Below are 17,215 nucleotides of genomic sequence, written 5' to 3'. Positions count from 1 at the left end.
CCCCTAAAAGCAGCTGGTGACCCCAAACTCACATAATCCAGACAGATGGAAGTTGGGAGTGAGTAGGTTGCCAAAGTTTACACTTTGGTGTTTGAGGAGGTTCATATGGTTTGGTCCCAGGTAGTGGAAGATGGAGGTGTGCAGGGGTGAGGGTGTCTGCCCCTGTCAGGGGAGATCCCTGTCCCTATCCATGCCCTTGCCTGAGAACATGATTCTACTATGGTCCATTTACACCCTTGAATACCACTAGTTTAAAGGGAAGGAATTTTCATTTTCAGTGAACGTTAACATTACAGTTATTATGCTGGGAATTAAATTTAATTTGGGAATTTGGGTCTGCAAAAACAAATCTTGACCTTGTCTAGATAGTTCCTTCCTTATCCTAATAGATCCGTCTACATGAGGTAACTCTCTACCACTTTGATTTTCTCCCCCTGGGGGAAAGTTAACTGTTTCAAACTCCAGGGAATCAGGGCTAGTTAACATGAGATTTGATTGTCTTACTACAAGTAGTTCAGCCTTAACAGAGGTGAGGCACACTTGGGTTCCATGCAGTACAGCTTAGAAATGCTTACTTTTTATAGACAGAAGTTGCACTGTTCTTCCTTTCCCTTTAAGCAGACATCTTGATAATCTTTTGAATTGATTATGTGGCCTGTATACTGCAACTCAGATGTCACTTTCCCCAGGATAAGTAATTCCAGTAAAGCAAAAGAGGAAGCCAGCTTTTGCTATGATCAAGATAGTTGATGTGGATGAGGGGTTTATGGGCTACCCCGTTTTCAATTACAAGGCTCCCACTCACAGTGTAGGTGCTGTTCACCAGCACCTCTGGCTCACAGACAAGTTCAAGGGAATAATTTCACCAGCGATTAATTATACTGCAGCTACTGGGATTTGTCCTCCAAACATCACTTTGTTTTCCATCTGAAACAGCCAGGTTTCTCCAGGGAGAGCTGAGGTTTTCTGATTGAAAGTATCCCGAGTTAAGGAGAAGTGTTAAAGCACCATGGGAATCTGTTCGTCAGGGGTGTATTGTACTTGTTTCAGATGCTTCAGGATAATACACCAGCTTCCAAGATAAGTGCCTTTTTTTTTTTTTGAGACGGAGTTTCACTCTTGTTGCCCAGGCTGGAGTGCAATGGCGTGATCTCGGCTCACTGCAACCTCCGCCTCCCGGGTTCAAGTGATTCACCTGCCTCAGCCTCCTGAGTAGCTGGGATTACAGGCATGTGCCACCATGCCTGGCTAATTTTGTGTTTTTAGTAGAGACAGGGTTTCTCCATGTTGGTCAGGCTGGTCTCGAACTCCTGACCTCAGGTGATCTGCCCGCCTCAGCCTCCCAAAGTGCTGGGATTACAGGCGTGAGCCACCGCACCTGGCCAAGATAAGTGCTTTTTATTTCCCTGCATCTTAGATCAATTATTTGGAATCCTTTTGGTAAGTTAAATTTAAGAGCTGTAACTTAAACCACCACATCTCTATGATTACTCAATAAGTAAAATGTTCTTACCAAAAATTATTCTTTAAATAAGCTATATTGTAATTATGTTGTGAAGAGCCTAGAGAAAATAGAGGCCAGGCACAGTGGCTCACACCTGTAATCCCACCACTTGAGGGATTGAGGTCAGGAGTTCAAGACCAGCCTAGCCAACACGGTGAAACCCTGTCTCTACTAAAAATGCAAAAATTAGCCAGGCCTGGTGGCTGAGGCAGGAGAATCGCTTGAACCTGGGAAGTGGAGGTTGCTGTGAGCCCAAATTGCACCATTGCACTCCAGCCTGGGCAACAGACCAAGCCTCTGTCTCAAAAAAATAAAAGTACAAAGAAATAAAAGGTGGCAAGAAATTCCTTTTTTAAAACATCGCATGTTATGAGGGTCAGAGTAGTGAAGTGCCACCAGCTGCAGCCTTCTGAGAGGAAGTGCTGCTGCACGTTCAAATGGAATTCTGTCCTACATCCACCAAGCGCACCAGTGGAGTGGACATGACACACACTTTTCTTCTAAGCTCTGCAGTTTAACATATTACAAGTGAGTTCACTTAACTAGTAAGGAATCAGAAATGTATCTTTGTTCATTTTGATCGTTTTGATGGATTCTATTTTCTCTTACATGAGGAGACTTTGTGGACTTCCAAATGGCTCCTGGCGTAAGTGCCGGTTGCTGCTATTGTTAGTTCCTTGAGGGTCTCATGAGTCAGAGAGGAGAGGGAAAAACCCACTGCAAACCATGCAGTGGTCCCTTCGGGTAGTCGCCTTGGGCAGTCTGCAGTGTTGGTGCACGTCATCCCTGCACACCCGCCTGCTGTGCTGTGGCTGGAGCTTGGGTTTGCAGTTGTCTTCTTTCCAGCACCCAGGGAAGCATGGCCTCCTGGCAGGTGTTGGCCACTCCCTGCTTTCTCCTGGCCTTTGCAAGCACCATGCAAGGGTGTTTGCTGAAAAAGACCACTGGGCTGTCAGTGTACCCACGCCCATCAGGGCTCATCACCCTGTTGCCACCTCCCCAGGACTCTTCCGTGACTATCACTCATAGCCTGAAGTCTGTGTCCAAGGGAGTGTCCCAGGAGACAGCCACTTAACATGGTAGGAGTAGCAGGTGCAAAAAGGTTTATGCCTAAATGCTCCCCATGGACCCCAAGTTGCCTGCTAGTTTGAGTGGCCTAACCCATTTAGGCTCAGGCCCTGACAGGGTGTGTCTGCGCCACTTCAGGGTGTGAAAGCACGAACAGCTGCGGAAAGCGTGGCTTTTCCTGATGCTGGCTGCTGCTGCCTTCCAGATTAGGGACTGTAGCGGGGAGACAGAACAAAGGAACACATGTGCTTCTGGGTAAGCTGGCCCATCGTAGTGGGGGACATAAGGTATGGGGGGGCACATACCACTTTGGTATGAACACTTTGGTTGTACAGAATTCTTTCTGCAAGATTGAGAGGAGTGGGGCCTTCTGTCCTTGACTGCTGGATTCAAATAAGAACCAGTAGAGGACCTGGGGACTTTCACACTCACTGCAGGGGACTTTTAATTGTGGGATCTCATGGACAAAAGGGGATAGTTCCATATCCACGGCTCTATGGTTCTCACCCCCCAGGAGTACAAAGCTGGGACCCCCGCCCCCCCCGGCCACCTGAGTACATTTCTCAGCATGTACCAAGCACTTTGGAGGCAGGTGACGGATGTGCCAATCATCTGTATTCTGAGGTGTGGGCCCCCTTCGTACTCTGGCGACACAGAGACAGCTCTTCTCCGTGTTGACAGGACACAGTGTGGTCTGGCTTCGGCACAGTGGCCATCACTGTGTTAGCATTCCTGACACACTGCTATTGAAAGCCCCAGCCTGCTGCCAAATTACATGTAGACAGTGGTTTCACTGTAAAATGTTGTGGTGTTTGTTCGCATTCAGTCAAATACTTTGCACTTAAACATGGGTTAAAGAGACAAGTAAGTCAAAAGACCTTAGCAAAACCTGAAGTTAAATTTACGCCCATTCTTTATAATGGCATTCAGATTAAAGCCATCAAAATGCAAAATGCTGTGATTATATCCTTCGAGGGTTCAGGCTGGATGCTTGTTTTATATATCTGCATTACTGTATTTGCAGTGATTTTGAGAGGCAGGAAAATGCATCAGAGGCATTGATTTCTTCTTTAACAAAAAATAACCCTAAAATTGAGAAAATTCTTGAGAATGCAGCCATTTTGGAAATGTAGATAAAGAAGAAAAATGCTGAAGATTTGGGTGGTTTACGGAGCAGTATGATTTTGTCATTGCTGCCACCTACTGTATGTGGTTGATGTTTGTTTAAACTTAGGAAGTTCATGAAGGTGAGGCTGTTGAAATAGATAATTAGAGCAAGGTAGACATCATTAGTTTATAGCATTTCTTTTCTACTCCATAAGTGGCTCTTAATTACCGAGACAGCTGCCAGCTTTCATTCATTACCTTCAAGTGGATTTAAAGGGCTGGTTTCTTTTTTTTCTTTTTCTTTTTTTTTCTTCTTTTTTTTTTTTTTTTCATTTTTAAAGTTCCTTTGCCAAGGAACCTTCACAGTAATGCTGTAAAATGCGTTCAAAAGCTTAAGATGCTGGGGGATTTTCTGAGCATACATGCAATAGGTTGTTTTAAGGAGTTTGTTTTGTTTTGTCTTAATTTGTAGGAGCAATGTTCTGGGATTGGATTGTAAATTAATTTCTATGAAAGAGGTGAAAATCGAGCTAGTGGAGCTGATGTGAGTCGCAGCAGTTGACTTGAAAGACATTCTTTTATTAGTCCTAAAACAAAGCTTCAGATCAACCTGCTAGTTAAATGTAACAAGCAATATAGACTCTTGAGTCAACAGAGATCGTTCTCTTTTTATTAAGACCCAGCTGTCAAAGGGTCATTAGGTCCTTCCTGTGGAAAACAACTTGCCCATTAATGTTTGGGGTGGTCCCTTGACAGGATTTCTGAGTAAGTGCCTGACATTTCGTTTTTGGAAGAATCTAAAGCTGTAAGAGACTTAGATGTTGAGACTCACCAGGAGTAATGTCTTCAGCCATCGCTTTTAGTCTTTGTGAAATATGCCACAATATGTGTTTGGAATGCTGCTGCTAGCTGCGTAAATTGACTTAGAGTGCCACTGTCAAAGGTTCAGGAGCATAAACTTCACAGAGATCAAATCACTATAACTGGGAAGAGGCTACATTCTTAAAGTGAATGCACTTCTCTGGTGTGATGTTTTTACCTTGTCGCTACTCATATTACTTCTGGTGGCTCCTGTTCTAAGCTCTGGGAATGCCAAAGTGAGGAATGCCCCTTTATTTTTTCTGCCCTAGGCTATTTGCTTTCTAGAAGAGAAGGCCAAGCAGGGTCTCCTGAAAAGCCTCTCTCCGATCTGGGCCGTCTCTCCTACCTGGCATATTGGAAGAGCGTCATCTTAGAGTATCTCTACCACCACCATGAGAGGCACATCAGCATCAAAGCAATTAGCAGAGCGACGGGCATGTGCCCACATGACATTGCCACCACTCTGCAGCACCTCCACATGATCGACAAGAGAGATGGCAGGTGAGTCCTGGGCAGCTCCGTGGCTCAGGCATCCCACACCAGAAAGGGTCCCTGGAGATACGTGCATTCATTCCAGTTAGAGATCGAGGTTCCCTAACAGTATTAACAAACCTTTTCTCCTAAAAATAATACATGAAATGACACTTTTTTGCCGGTTGGATTCCAGTGTTCTATACCCTCTCGTTGAGGTGCTTTCTGATTTTTCCTAACCCAGATAACGTTAGTGCTAGCATATGTCCGTATGTGAAGCTGAAGTGAAATTTCAGCTTGTGATTACATCTTGTTCTGCCTTATCACATTACAGATTTGTCATCATTAGACGGGAAAAGTTGATACTGAGCCACATGGAAAAGCTGAAAACCTGTTCCAGAGCCAATGAACTTGATCCAGACAGTCTGAGGTGGACCCCAATTTTAATTTCTAATGCTGCAGTGTCTGAAGAAGAGCGAGAAGCTGAGAAAGAGGTAATGATTGTCTTTATCATCCTAAGTTGTGTAACCTCAATCTTGTAGCATTCTTAAGCTAAGAAAGTCATTAAGATCGTTGTCAAAAGCTTGGTTATGTAGAGATAGCATGTGAAATGATATGGCACTAATTTATCCTAACTGAGGTTTCATGGTAAGACATGATAATTTTATTGAATTGAGTATGAAAAATGAAACATTTATCATTGATTACAAAGCAGCATTTTTCACTACTGAGAGCATGTAATCAGATCAAATTCGGTGCTGAGCTCCAAGGCTGCAGTGTCAATCGATTCTTTGTGTTTATGAACTTGGTTAAAGTGCTCCATGCCAGTGAGCATGTAATGTAGTGATAAAGGACTCAAATCAATTCGCTGCATCATTAATACTGCTAAATATCCCATGAAACCCAATCTTCTTTGATTTGTTATCCTAACTGATGCAAAAGGTTCCTGAGATGATGCAGCTGGAATGTGCTTGGCCGGCTGGCTGTCCTGATCAGAACCGACTTAGAGACACTTTGCCATTGATCCTCAGAGGCTCTGGCTGTGTAACTGCCCTCTCACTGGCCACCATTTTTACCCTCCCCACTTAGGCTGAGCGGCTAATGGAACAAGCTAGCTGCTGGGAGAAGGAGGAACAAGAAGTCCTGTCAACTAGAGCTAACAGTAGGCAATCACCTGCAAAAGTACAATCGAAAAATAAATATTTGCATTCCCCGGAGAGCCGGCCAGTCACAGGGGAGCGAGGGCAGCTGCTGGAGCTCTCTAAAGAGAGCAGTGAAGAAGAAGAGGAGGAGGAGGAGGACGAGGAGGAGGAGGACGAGGAGGAAGAGGAGGAGGAGGAAGAGGACGAAGAGGAGGAAGAAGAGGAAGAAGAAGAGGAAGAAGAAGAAGAAGAAGAAAATATTCAAAGCTCTCCCCCGAGATTGACGAAACCACAGTCAGTTGCCATAAAGAGAAAGGTCGGTGTCTGTTTAGATTTTCTATCTGAGTCACCTTCCATCAAATCTTATTTGTCATTGCAGACATTCTCTCTATTAGTATTTCACTCTCTGTTCTTTAGTCGTAGTTTATGTGTGTGTACCCAGTCCTGCTGATCATATGTCATAATCGTTTATCTCACAGTCATGATTATGTTTACTTTTTGAGGTTTGTTAGCACTGTGACAGGAAACCAGGGACAGGCCAGCCTTGTAGTCTAGTAGTCACTGCCACCTGCTGGTCTGCAGGAGTAGAGTAACTGAGGTTTATGGGAACAGAAAGGGGCCCCAGAGAGCACTTAAACCACCCTCCAAGACCTAGAGGCCAGGAGACTTCTCTAAGGTCATATGACTCATTAGAGATGGAAACAGAACCAAATGCGTGCTCAAGACTCCAAGCCTGGGCCGGGCGCAGTGGCTCACGCCTGTAATCCTAGCACTTTGGGAGGGCAAGGCGGGCGGATCACCTGAGGTCAGAAGATCAAGACCAGCCTGGCTAATGTGGTGAAACCCCGTCTCTGCTAAAAATACAAAAAGTTAGCCAGGCATGGTAGCACGCACCTGTAATTCCAGCTACTCAGGAGGCTGAGGCAGGAGAACCCAGGGAGGCAGAGGTTGCAGTAAGCCGAGATGGCACCATTGCACTCCAGCCTGGGCAACAAGAGCGAAACTCTGTCTCAAAACAAAACAAAACCAAAAGACTCCAAGCCCAGTGCTCTTTATGCTGTTTCTTTCTCTTGTTCTTGGCACAGAATTGTTAGAAAGCATTACTGAATCTCCTCAGATCTTAGTAGTCCAGTGGTGTCTCTAGATAGACCATATCATCTTCAATGGTACAGAAAGTAAAGAATTGACATTGTTTTTAGGTAACTGCTCACCCAGATCTGATATCTTTGTCTTCCGTATCTATCTGGGACATAGAGGAGAGCCAATATTGTTAGTTCAGCCAAGACTGATAGAGATATCACAATACAAGCTTAAGGCTCTGCCCAAGGCCATCCGATATGGCATCTGTTAGGGAACTTGCTGTTCTAACTCCCAGCTCAGCGCTCTTCTAGGCTTGGCAGTCTTCTGGAAGGGTCTCCATGGGGAGGTGGTAGAAAGGAACATCCCACAAAGTAGACGTCAGGCTTAAGAATAATGTTTCCATTTCTTAGGAGGAGTGTGTATTCATGTGTTGTATATATAATAAAAGAAACTTGTTCTAAAACTATCAAAAACAAGAATCATCCAAGGCATGATCTGAACTGGACTCAACCTGAAGAAAACGAGTTCTCTACCTTTGCTTCCTTCATATTAGGGAAAATTCCCTCGTGGATTAAAGAGGACAGGCAGACTGGGGGAATAATAACCGTAAATGTTAAATTACGGAATATGATTAACCGGCTGTGTGTGTGCTTCAGTGAGCATTCAGAGCATTACAAAAGTAAGACACAAGAATACTTGGAGGCCAGACACAGTGGCTCACGCCTATAATCTCCATGCTTTGGGAAGCTGAGGCAGGAGGATCACTTGAGCTCAGGAGTTCAAGACCAGCCTGGGCAACAAAGCAAGACTCTCTATAAAAAATAAATAGGCCGGGCGCGGTGGCTCAAGCCTGTAATCCCAGCACTTTGGGAGGCCGAGACGGGCGGATCACGAGGTCAGGAGATCGAGACCATCCTGGCTAACACGATGAAACCCCGTCTCTACTAAAAAATACAAAAAACTAACCGGGCGCGGTGGCGGGTGCCTGTAGTCCCAGCTACTCGGGAGGCTGAGGCAGGAGAATGGCGTAAACCCGGGAGGCGGAGCTTGCAGTGAGCTGAGATCCGGCCACTGCACTCCAGCCTGGGCGACAGAGCGAGACTCCGTCTCAAAAAAAAAAATAAAATAAAATAAAATAAAAAATAAATAAATAAATAAATATTTTAAAAATAATAATAATAATAATTCTTGAGTACAGTTTACCTGGAGGTTAGCTTTTAACCAAGCATATTGAACCCTTCTTTGCAGTGTATTTTCAATAATCTGGGGGGCAACAATTACATCTTAGCAGCAAATCTACCTGCTATTCCTCTTTGAATTTTGTGTCATTAAAAACTTTTTTGCTCGGGGGAAAATATTTTATAATTACAATTATGGAGAGTCATTTATGCCAACGTTTAGTGCAAACAGAAAAAATATTTTTAGGCCAGGTGCGGTGGCTCACGCCTATAATCCCAGCCCTTTGGGAGGCCAAGGCGGGTGGACCACTTGAGCTCAGGAGTTCAAGACCAGCCTAGGCGACATGGCAAAACCCTGTCTCTACAAAAAAGAAAAATAAAAGAAAAAATATTTTTATGTCATACAAATAAGACATCTGGCAGGTCTTTAACGTTTTTAGATGCCTTCTATTAAAATATTTTGCCAGGTTATCAGTTGCTTACATCTCAGCAGCCACCAGTACTTGACTCTGTTAACATTATAAACAGTAATCCTTTCTTCAAGTACCTTTCCTTTCATTTTCATAGTTCCTGAAGTCCTGTGGAATAAGAACAAGTAGGTTGGTCTTGTATCATATTTCCCAGTGCTGTCCATATAGTGGGTGCTCCTTCAAGAGTTATCAAGTATTAAATGTGTTAACCCTGTGGCTAGTTAATTACGGCACCATTTATAAAGACATTAGAGTCTGTGATGACCTTAAATGTCTGTGATGTGAGGAGTACTGAAGCCAGCAAGTACCACTTGGAAAATATATACTAGAAAAGCAAAGCTTAGTTTTTAAAATCTCCCGTCAAGCTGCTAGGATGTTCCCTCTCAAAGCATCTGCTTGAGTAAACAACTGTTTTATTTGGAAAACACTTGCCTGTGTAGTTGGAGCCCGAGAGGGATGTTAAACATCAAATGGAAGGTTAAGTACAAAGGCATTACAGAAGTCTCTACGTGTAAGATTCTCAGACACGTGTTCAGTACACGTCCACTGCATGTCGACTCAACCGTTTAATTTCTCATGAGCTCTTATGTGTTATGTTTGGAATTAATTTCAGAGGCCTTTTGTACTAAAGAAGAAAAGGGGTCGTAAACGCAGGAGGATCAACAGCAGTGTAACAACAGAGACCATTTCAGAGACGACAGAAGTACTGAATGAGCCCTTCGACAACTCAGATGAAGAGAGGCCAATGCCACAGCTGGAGCCTACCTGCGAGATTGAAGTGGAGGAAGATGGCAGGAAGCCAGTCTTGAGAAAAGCATTCCAACATCAGCCTGGGAAGAAAAGACAAACAGAGGAAGAGGAAGGAAAAGACAATCATTGCTTTAAGAATGCTGACCCTTGTAGAAGTAAGTAGAGGAATGATAAAAACCTTACCCTTGAGAATGTCTGTATCTGACTGGGTGCCAAAGAGCAGGCCTCTGGCGTGATGCCCAGAGGTACCTGGGAAGTGGTGCTGATGCACCTGGAGCAAGTGCCCATCTGCCCTTTCCCATCCTTACAAGCTTCTGTCCCTTCTTCCTGGAATTGGATTTTATGTTAAACAACTTCTAAGGCCAGAACATTCTTCTAGGTGGGTTCATCTTACTTACCAGAAATTGGCTTATCCCCCAAAACTTTTAAGTCTGTTGGTAAGAAACACATTACATTTCTTTGATTCTAATATGTACTTTTTTTCCCACATTTAGTATTTCTGAAATCAAGGTATATATTATTATCAATGTGAGCATTGAATGGAATCGTTTTTTTTCCTGGAAAACAAATATTAGTGAATCAATAGTACATCTTATAATCAGCGGTGTCTTAGTATATACTACTATAAAGATTCATCTAAACTAAGCTGAGCATGATGGCTCACACCTGTAATCCCAGCACTTTGGGAGGCTGAGGCAGGTGGATCACCTGAGCCCAGGAGTTTGAGACTAACCTAGGCAACATGGCAAAGCCCCATCTCTACAAGAAATAGAAAAATTAATCAGGTGTAGTGGTGTGCACCTGTAGTCTCAGCACTTTTGGAGGCTGAGGCAGGTGGATCACTTGAGCCCAGGAGTTTGAGACCAGCCTGAGCAACATGACAAAACCCCATCTCTACAAAAGATACAAAAAGTAGTCAGGAGTGGTGATGTGTGCCTATAGTCCCAGCTACTTGGGAGGCTGAGATGGGAGGATCACGTGAGCTCAGGATGAGCCATGATCATGCCATTGCACTCCAGCCTGAGTGACAAAATGAGACCCTTTCTCAAAAAAAAAAAAAAAAAAAAAAAAAAAAAAAAAAAATCATCTAAATTTACCCACACATCAAGATTAGCTTTGATAATATTGTATAATATAGAAATCAGTAAACTGATATAAGTTGACAGGGACAACCTTCCTTTTTAAGTTGACAGGGACACCTGTACCCCATCCTCTAAAAAATATACTGAACACCAGTGAATCGTCTTTCCTGCTGTATTTAAAACACCTATCCTGCCGGGCGCGGTGGCTCAAGCCTGTAATCCCAGCACTTTGGGAGGCCGAGACGGGCGGATCACAAGGTCAGGAGATCGAGACCATCCTGGCTAACATGGTGAAACCCCGTCTCTACTAAAAAAATACAAAAAACTAGCCGGGCGAGGTGGTGGACGCCTGTAGTCCCAGCTACTCGGGAGGCTGAGGCAGGAGAATGGCGTGAACCCGGGAGGTGGAGCTTGCAGTGAGCCGAGATCCAGCCACTGCACTCCAGCTTGGGTGACAGAGCAAGACTCCGTCTCAAAAAAAAATAAAAATAAAAATAAAAATAAAAAAATAAAACACCTATCCTTGCTGTCAGGTTGAGAACGTGTGCTCCCAGCTGACTCATGAGGGTTTATGGCATACTGTCTCTATTCTCTGGCCGAGATGACTCTGTTCAGAACTTACTCTAATCTGGGGAACAGGCAATCTCATTTTCCTGGGAACCACAGGATCACTCTAGCTTTTGAAAAGCCACAGTTTTAAGAACAAGCATCTTCTTGACGTTCTTAGTTCACAGAAATGCTATTCCTGCATACATATTTTTGCTGAAGGAATGACTTCTTACTCTGGGTATAGAGAAACCAAGCCTTATTCTTTGGGGTTTTTTTTTTTTTTTTTCTTTAAACAAATCAACATACAAACCACAACAAACTGCGATGAGCAATCATTTTGTGTGTGAGAATGAGCTTTGTTTCCCCTTCTTGGCTGTCTTCTCGTATTATGCCTGACTCCTTTCAGGATGTCCTTCTTTCTTAAGAATAATTGTCAGAAAACTCATCTTCTGATTTTGGAAGTTGTTCCAACAAAAGCTGGTAGGTCCAGTAGCATGTAGAATAAGAATATGGAATCCAGCCAGGCATGGTGGCTCATGCCTGTAATCCCAGCACTTTGGGTGGCTGAGGCAGGCAAATCACCTAAAGTCAGGAGTTCAAGACCAGCCTGGCCAACATGGTGAAACCCCATCTCTACTAAAAGGACAAAAAAATTAGCCAGGCGTGGTGATGCATGCCTGTAGTCCCAGCTACTTGGGAGGCTGAGGCAGGGGAATCGCTTGAACCTGGGAGACAGAGGTTGCAGTGAACCGAGATCATGCCACTGCACTCCAGCCTGGGTGACAGAGCAAGACTCCGTCTCAAAAATAAAAAGAATGTGGAATCCGGGGGCACTGGCATGGCTATTACCTGCCATTGTGAATAGAAATGTCCTGAGATGACTCTTAACTCGGGCATGGTACTGGGCACTTCTCAAGGAACCATTCTGCATCATATATGTGTTCTTTTCAGCTGGTCAGTTTGAAAGTAATACTTGCAGGTAAGTTTTTCTATAATCCTTTTATTACCTAAATCAGCCAGTGCTTACTCTGCTGTTCACCGGTTGGACTAGAACTCACTCTCTTCTGGCAGAAGGGATATCTGTTTTATGATGATTGTGACATCTTATTTTTATTCTCCAGAGTTTCTAATAAAACTATTGTTCTATATAAAGCTTTTCCTTTAAATTGACCACTGATTCTAGAAGATTAGTGTAATCTAAAGATCGTAAGAATACTTGGGTGCTTTATACATATATTTATTTATATATTTATTAATATGTATGTAGTTATCCATCTGCTTATATAAATATGTACATGTTTACATCTATATTCACATGTGCATATAGGTTCAGTAAAAATAAGGTCACCTGAACTGAAATGAACTTCACAATTATGGTTTGTTTCTGATTGTCTTTAATGTTCAAACCTTACATCAGCAACATGCTGATCCAGAATTCAATGTGGACAGAATTAGTGATAAAAAGAATACCTGTATTTTAAATGTTCAGGAATTTGCTAGTAATTACATTGTAGTTTGTATCATGCAAAAATGATGATCCTAAAAATGATGATGACAAGTGCATTTGTTTTGGGTATTTAGTTATTTATGATTTGTTTCAGAGGTATACAGCTTATTTTTATGCCAGAGAGCACATTCAAATCAAAGTAAATAAATCATGTCATCCAAGAACATTTACATCCTATAAATGTCCACAGAGGTTTACTTTCTCTAGGTAGATATGAGAGTTAAGGCTTCTAGTCATTTTTCGAGGACAGTAATGATTTGTATATAAGCTAGCATTAATTCCTTTCCCCTGTATGTCCTAATTTGTAAATGTTCAAATTGATTTTTTTTTTACACTGTGGAACTCTAGGTTTTTGCATCAGAGAATGTCTTGTTCATTAAACTCAAATAAGCACATTAGCATTGCCTATATCCATGTGTTCCCAATATGTTACTTTCCCAGGCCTAGGTTATTTACTTGGTTTATACCACAATATTATTACACATTAGCCTTGATTATGTCTTTACCATCAACTCTTAACATGCCAAATTGAAAGCAGTGTTTGCTAATTAATTTAGAGGAATGAATTCAAGTTGCCCATGGTTATGCTTTCTAAGACTGTTTTTCTTCCTTCCCCTTTTTGTCTCTTCACTAAGACAATATGAATGATGATTCGAGTAACTTGAAAGAAGGCAGTAAAGACAATCCCGAACCTCTAAAGTGCAAACAAGCGTGGCCAAAAGGAACAAAGCGTGGTCTGTCTAAGTGGAGGCAAAACAAAGAGAGGAAGACCGGATTTAAACTGAATTTGTACACCCCACCAGAAACACCCCTGGAGCCTGATGAGCAGGTAACAGTGGAAGAACAGAAGGAGACTTCAGAAGGAAAAACCAGCCCCACTCCCATCAGCATTGAGGAGGAGGCCAAGGAAGCTGGGGAAGCCCTGCTGCCTCAAGAGGAAAACAGAAGGCAAGAAACATGTGCCCCTGTAAGTCCAAATACATCACCAGGTGAAAAACCAGAAGATGATCTCATCAAACCTGAGGAAGAAGAGGAGGAGGAGGAAGAAGAGGAAGAAGAGGAAGGGGAAGAAGAAGAAGAAGAAGAAGGAGGAAATGTAGAAAAAGATCCAGATGGTGCTAAAAGCCAAGAAAAAGAGGAACCAGAAATCTCCCCGGAAAAAGAAGACTCTGCACGTTTGGATGATCATGAAGAGGAGGAGGAAGAGGACGAAGAGCCATCTCACAACGAGGACCATGATGCCGATGACGAGGATGACAGCCACATGGAGTCTGCCGAAGTGGAGAAGGAAGAGCTGCCCAGAGAAAGCTTTAAAGAAGTACTGGAAAACCAGGAGGCTTTTTTAGACCTTAATGTGCAGCCTAGTCACTCGAACCCAGAGGTCTTAATGGACTGTGGTGTCGACCTGACAGCCTCTTGTAACAGTGAGCCCAAGGAGCTTGCTGGGGACCCTGAAGCCGTACCCGAATCTGACGAGGAGCCACCCCCAGGAGAACAGGCACAGAAGCAGGACCAAAAGAACAGCAAAGAAGTCGATACAGAGTTCAAAGAGGGAAACCCAGCAACCATGGAAATCGACTCTGAGACCGTCCAGGCAGTTCAGTCTTTGACCCAGGAGAGCAGTGAACAGGACGACACCTTTCAGGATTGTGCCGAGACTCAAGAGGCCTGTAGAAGCCTACAGAACTACACCCGTGCAGACCAAAGTCCACAGATTGCCACCACTCTGGACGATTGCCAACAGTCAGACCACAGTAGCCCGGTTTCATCCGTCCACTCCCATCCTGGCCAGTCCGTACGTTCTGTCAATAGCCCAAGTGTCCCTGCTTTGGAAAACAGCTATGCCCAAATCAGCCCAGATCAAAGTGCCATCTCAGTGCCATCTCTGCAGAACATGGAAACCAGTCCCATGATGGATGTCCCATCAGTTTCAGATCATTCACAGCAAGTCGTAGACAGTGGATTTAGTGACCTGGGCAGTATCGAGAGCACAACTGAGAACTACGAAAACCCAAGCAGCTACGATTCTACTATGGGAGGCAGCATCTGTGGAAATGGCTCTTCACAGAACAGCTGCTCCTATAGCAACCTCACCTCCAGCAGTCTGACACAGAGCAGCTGTGCTGTCACCCAGCAGATGTCCAACATCAGCGGGAGCTGCAGCATGCTGCAGCAAACCAGCATCAGCTCCCCTCCGACCTGCAGTGTCAAGTCTCCTCAAGGCTGTGTGGTGGAGAGGCCTCCGAGCAGCAGCCAGCAGCTGGCTCAGTGCAGCATGGCTGCTAACTTCACCCCACCCATGCAGCTGGCTGAAATCCCCGAGACGGGCAACGCCAACATTGGCTTATACGAGCGAATGGGTCAGAGTGATTTTGGGGCTGGGCATTACCCACAGCCGTCAGCCACCTTCAGCCTTGCCAAACTGCAGCAGTTAACTAATACACTTATTGATCATTCATTGCCTTACAGCCATTCCGCTGCTGTGACTTCCTATGCAAACAGTGCCTCTTTGTCCACACCATTAAGTAACACAGGGCTTGTTCAGCTTTCTCAGTCTCCACACTCCGTCCCTGGGGGACCCCAAGCACAAGCTACCATGACCCCACCCCCCAACCTGACTCCTCCTCCAATGAATCTGCCGCCGCCTCTTTTGCAACGAAACATGGCTGCATCAAATATTGGCATATCTCACAGCCAAAGACTGCAAACCCAGATTGCCAGCAAGGGCCACGTCTCCATGAGAACCAAGTCAGCGTCTCTGTCACCAGCCGCTGCCACCCATCAGTCACAAATCTATGGGCGCTCCCAGACTGTAGCCATGCAGGGTCCTGCACGGACTTTAACGATGCAAAGAGGCATGAACATGAGTGTGAACCTGATGCCAGCCCCAGCCTACAATGTCAACTCTGTGAACATGAACATGAACACTCTCAATGCCATGAATGGGTACAGCATGTCCCAGCCAATGATGAACAGTGGCTACCACAGCAATCATGGCTATATGAATCAAACGCCCCAATACCCTATGCAGATGCAGATGGGCATGATGGGCACCCAGCCATATGCCCAGCAGCCAATGCAGACCCCCCCCCACGGTAACATGATGTACACGGCCCCTGGACATCACGGCTACATGAACACAGGCATGTCCAAACAGTCTCTCAATGGCTCCTACATGAGAAGGTAGACAACGTGGGCAGTCCACAACACCTACGGGGTATCACTATTGGATCGATCTGCACAAATACCTTTGAAGAGTACGATTTCAAAACCAGCAATTGGTGTGAATGCAAAAACATTTGTTGGCACCATTTATTTAAAAAAAAAAAAAAAAAAAAGCTGTATGCAGCAGAAAGCCTTATACGAGTTGTTTTTCTTTTTTTCCTTTTCCTTTTTTTTTTTTTGGTACCTTCATTTCTGTTACTTTTATATAAAATTCTCTGCAAAGGAAGGCCTCTCTTTGGACTACAATATGGAGGCAGCCACTTGTTGTGCCTGCTTCTGTTAAACAATGTGGATATCAAGCCCCCCCAAATTATCTGTTTTAATACTGAACCTAGAGCTTTTTTTTTCCTTCCCTGTCCACTCCATGTAAATGCCTTTAGCATTTCAGTTATTGTATATTTTGTTTAAGGTGACACTTCAGCATGCCGCTAATGTCTTTGTTAGTGACAGTGCATTTTGTAGTACTGTACAAGTGTTGTGCTAACAGTAAGCCATTTCTTAAGTTTTTTGCCTTGATTAGGGTGCCCTAATTTGAGGGTTTTAAAAAAAAACTATATTTTTGTTAATTATAAAACTGTAAAGAGCTATAAAAGCTATTCCCATTTGGTTAGTCAAAAGGGTTTTATTGCTAAATGTTTGGTGTAAAGTTGAGACCCTTTTCCATTTTGGTGACAGATTTCTTTGGGGAAAAAAGGCAGCTTTCTGTTTTATAAATGCAGACTTCTGTTTATTGAATGAAGCATATCTCAGTGTTTATCTGTCAGGTTTTGAAACATTTCATATATGTCCAAATACTTGGCAGGATTTAAAAAAAAATAGTGAATTTGGTGTAAAGTTGCTATTTTATGGAAATGCCTCTAACTTTACATTTTCATTCCATCTGTAGATTTTTCTATCTTTATAAAATATTGGAGTTATTTTTTAAGGAAAAATAGAAAAGTAGCTTGTGAATAGCTCAAACTAAGCTTACAAATCGCATGTAAAAAAGCAAAAAAGTTATTTGTGTCTGTTTATATTGCTTCCTTTTTTGTAGCCTTTGTACCTGTACAGGGTGACAGTAAGGGCCAAGCAGGAGAGGCGTAATCCTTGTATAAAATAGGAGCCAGCGACACTCTTGTATTTATCTGTTCTCTTTTTAGTCAGTCACTTCAAAAAAAGAAAAAACAAACAAAAAAAAGCTGTACATTTTAACATAAAATAAATTATGATGAGCCATTTTTA

At 43.5% G+C, this 17,215-nt stretch overlaps 1 protein-coding gene across 20 annotated transcripts in view; it reads left to right on the top strand.

The window, feature by feature from the left end:
• The window catches only part of KAT6B (lysine acetyltransferase 6B), a 204,874-nt gene extending 187,659 nt beyond the window's left edge, over positions 1-17,215 (top strand). For all 20 annotated transcript variants that reach the window (XM_074001742.1, XM_074001739.1, XM_015456142.4 and 17 more), the window contains 5 exons: positions 4,810-5,041; positions 5,346-5,505; positions 6,101-6,469; positions 9,495-9,786; positions 13,405-17,215. In XM_074001742.1, the coding sequence (XP_073857843.1) occupies positions 4,810-5,041; positions 5,346-5,505; positions 6,101-6,469; positions 9,495-9,786; positions 13,405-15,956 (3,605 nt within the window). In that variant the 3' untranslated portion in view covers positions 15,957-17,215. The remainder of the gene's footprint in view (positions 1-4,809; positions 5,042-5,345; positions 5,506-6,100; positions 6,470-9,494; positions 9,787-13,404) is intronic.

The sequence above is a fragment of the Macaca fascicularis genome, chromosome 9, assembly GCF_037993035.2.
Source record: "Macaca fascicularis isolate 582-1 chromosome 9, T2T-MFA8v1.1".
NCBI lineage: Eukaryota > Metazoa > Chordata > Mammalia > Primates > Cercopithecidae > Macaca > Macaca fascicularis.
This window is presented reverse-complemented; position numbering and strand designations above follow the sequence as displayed.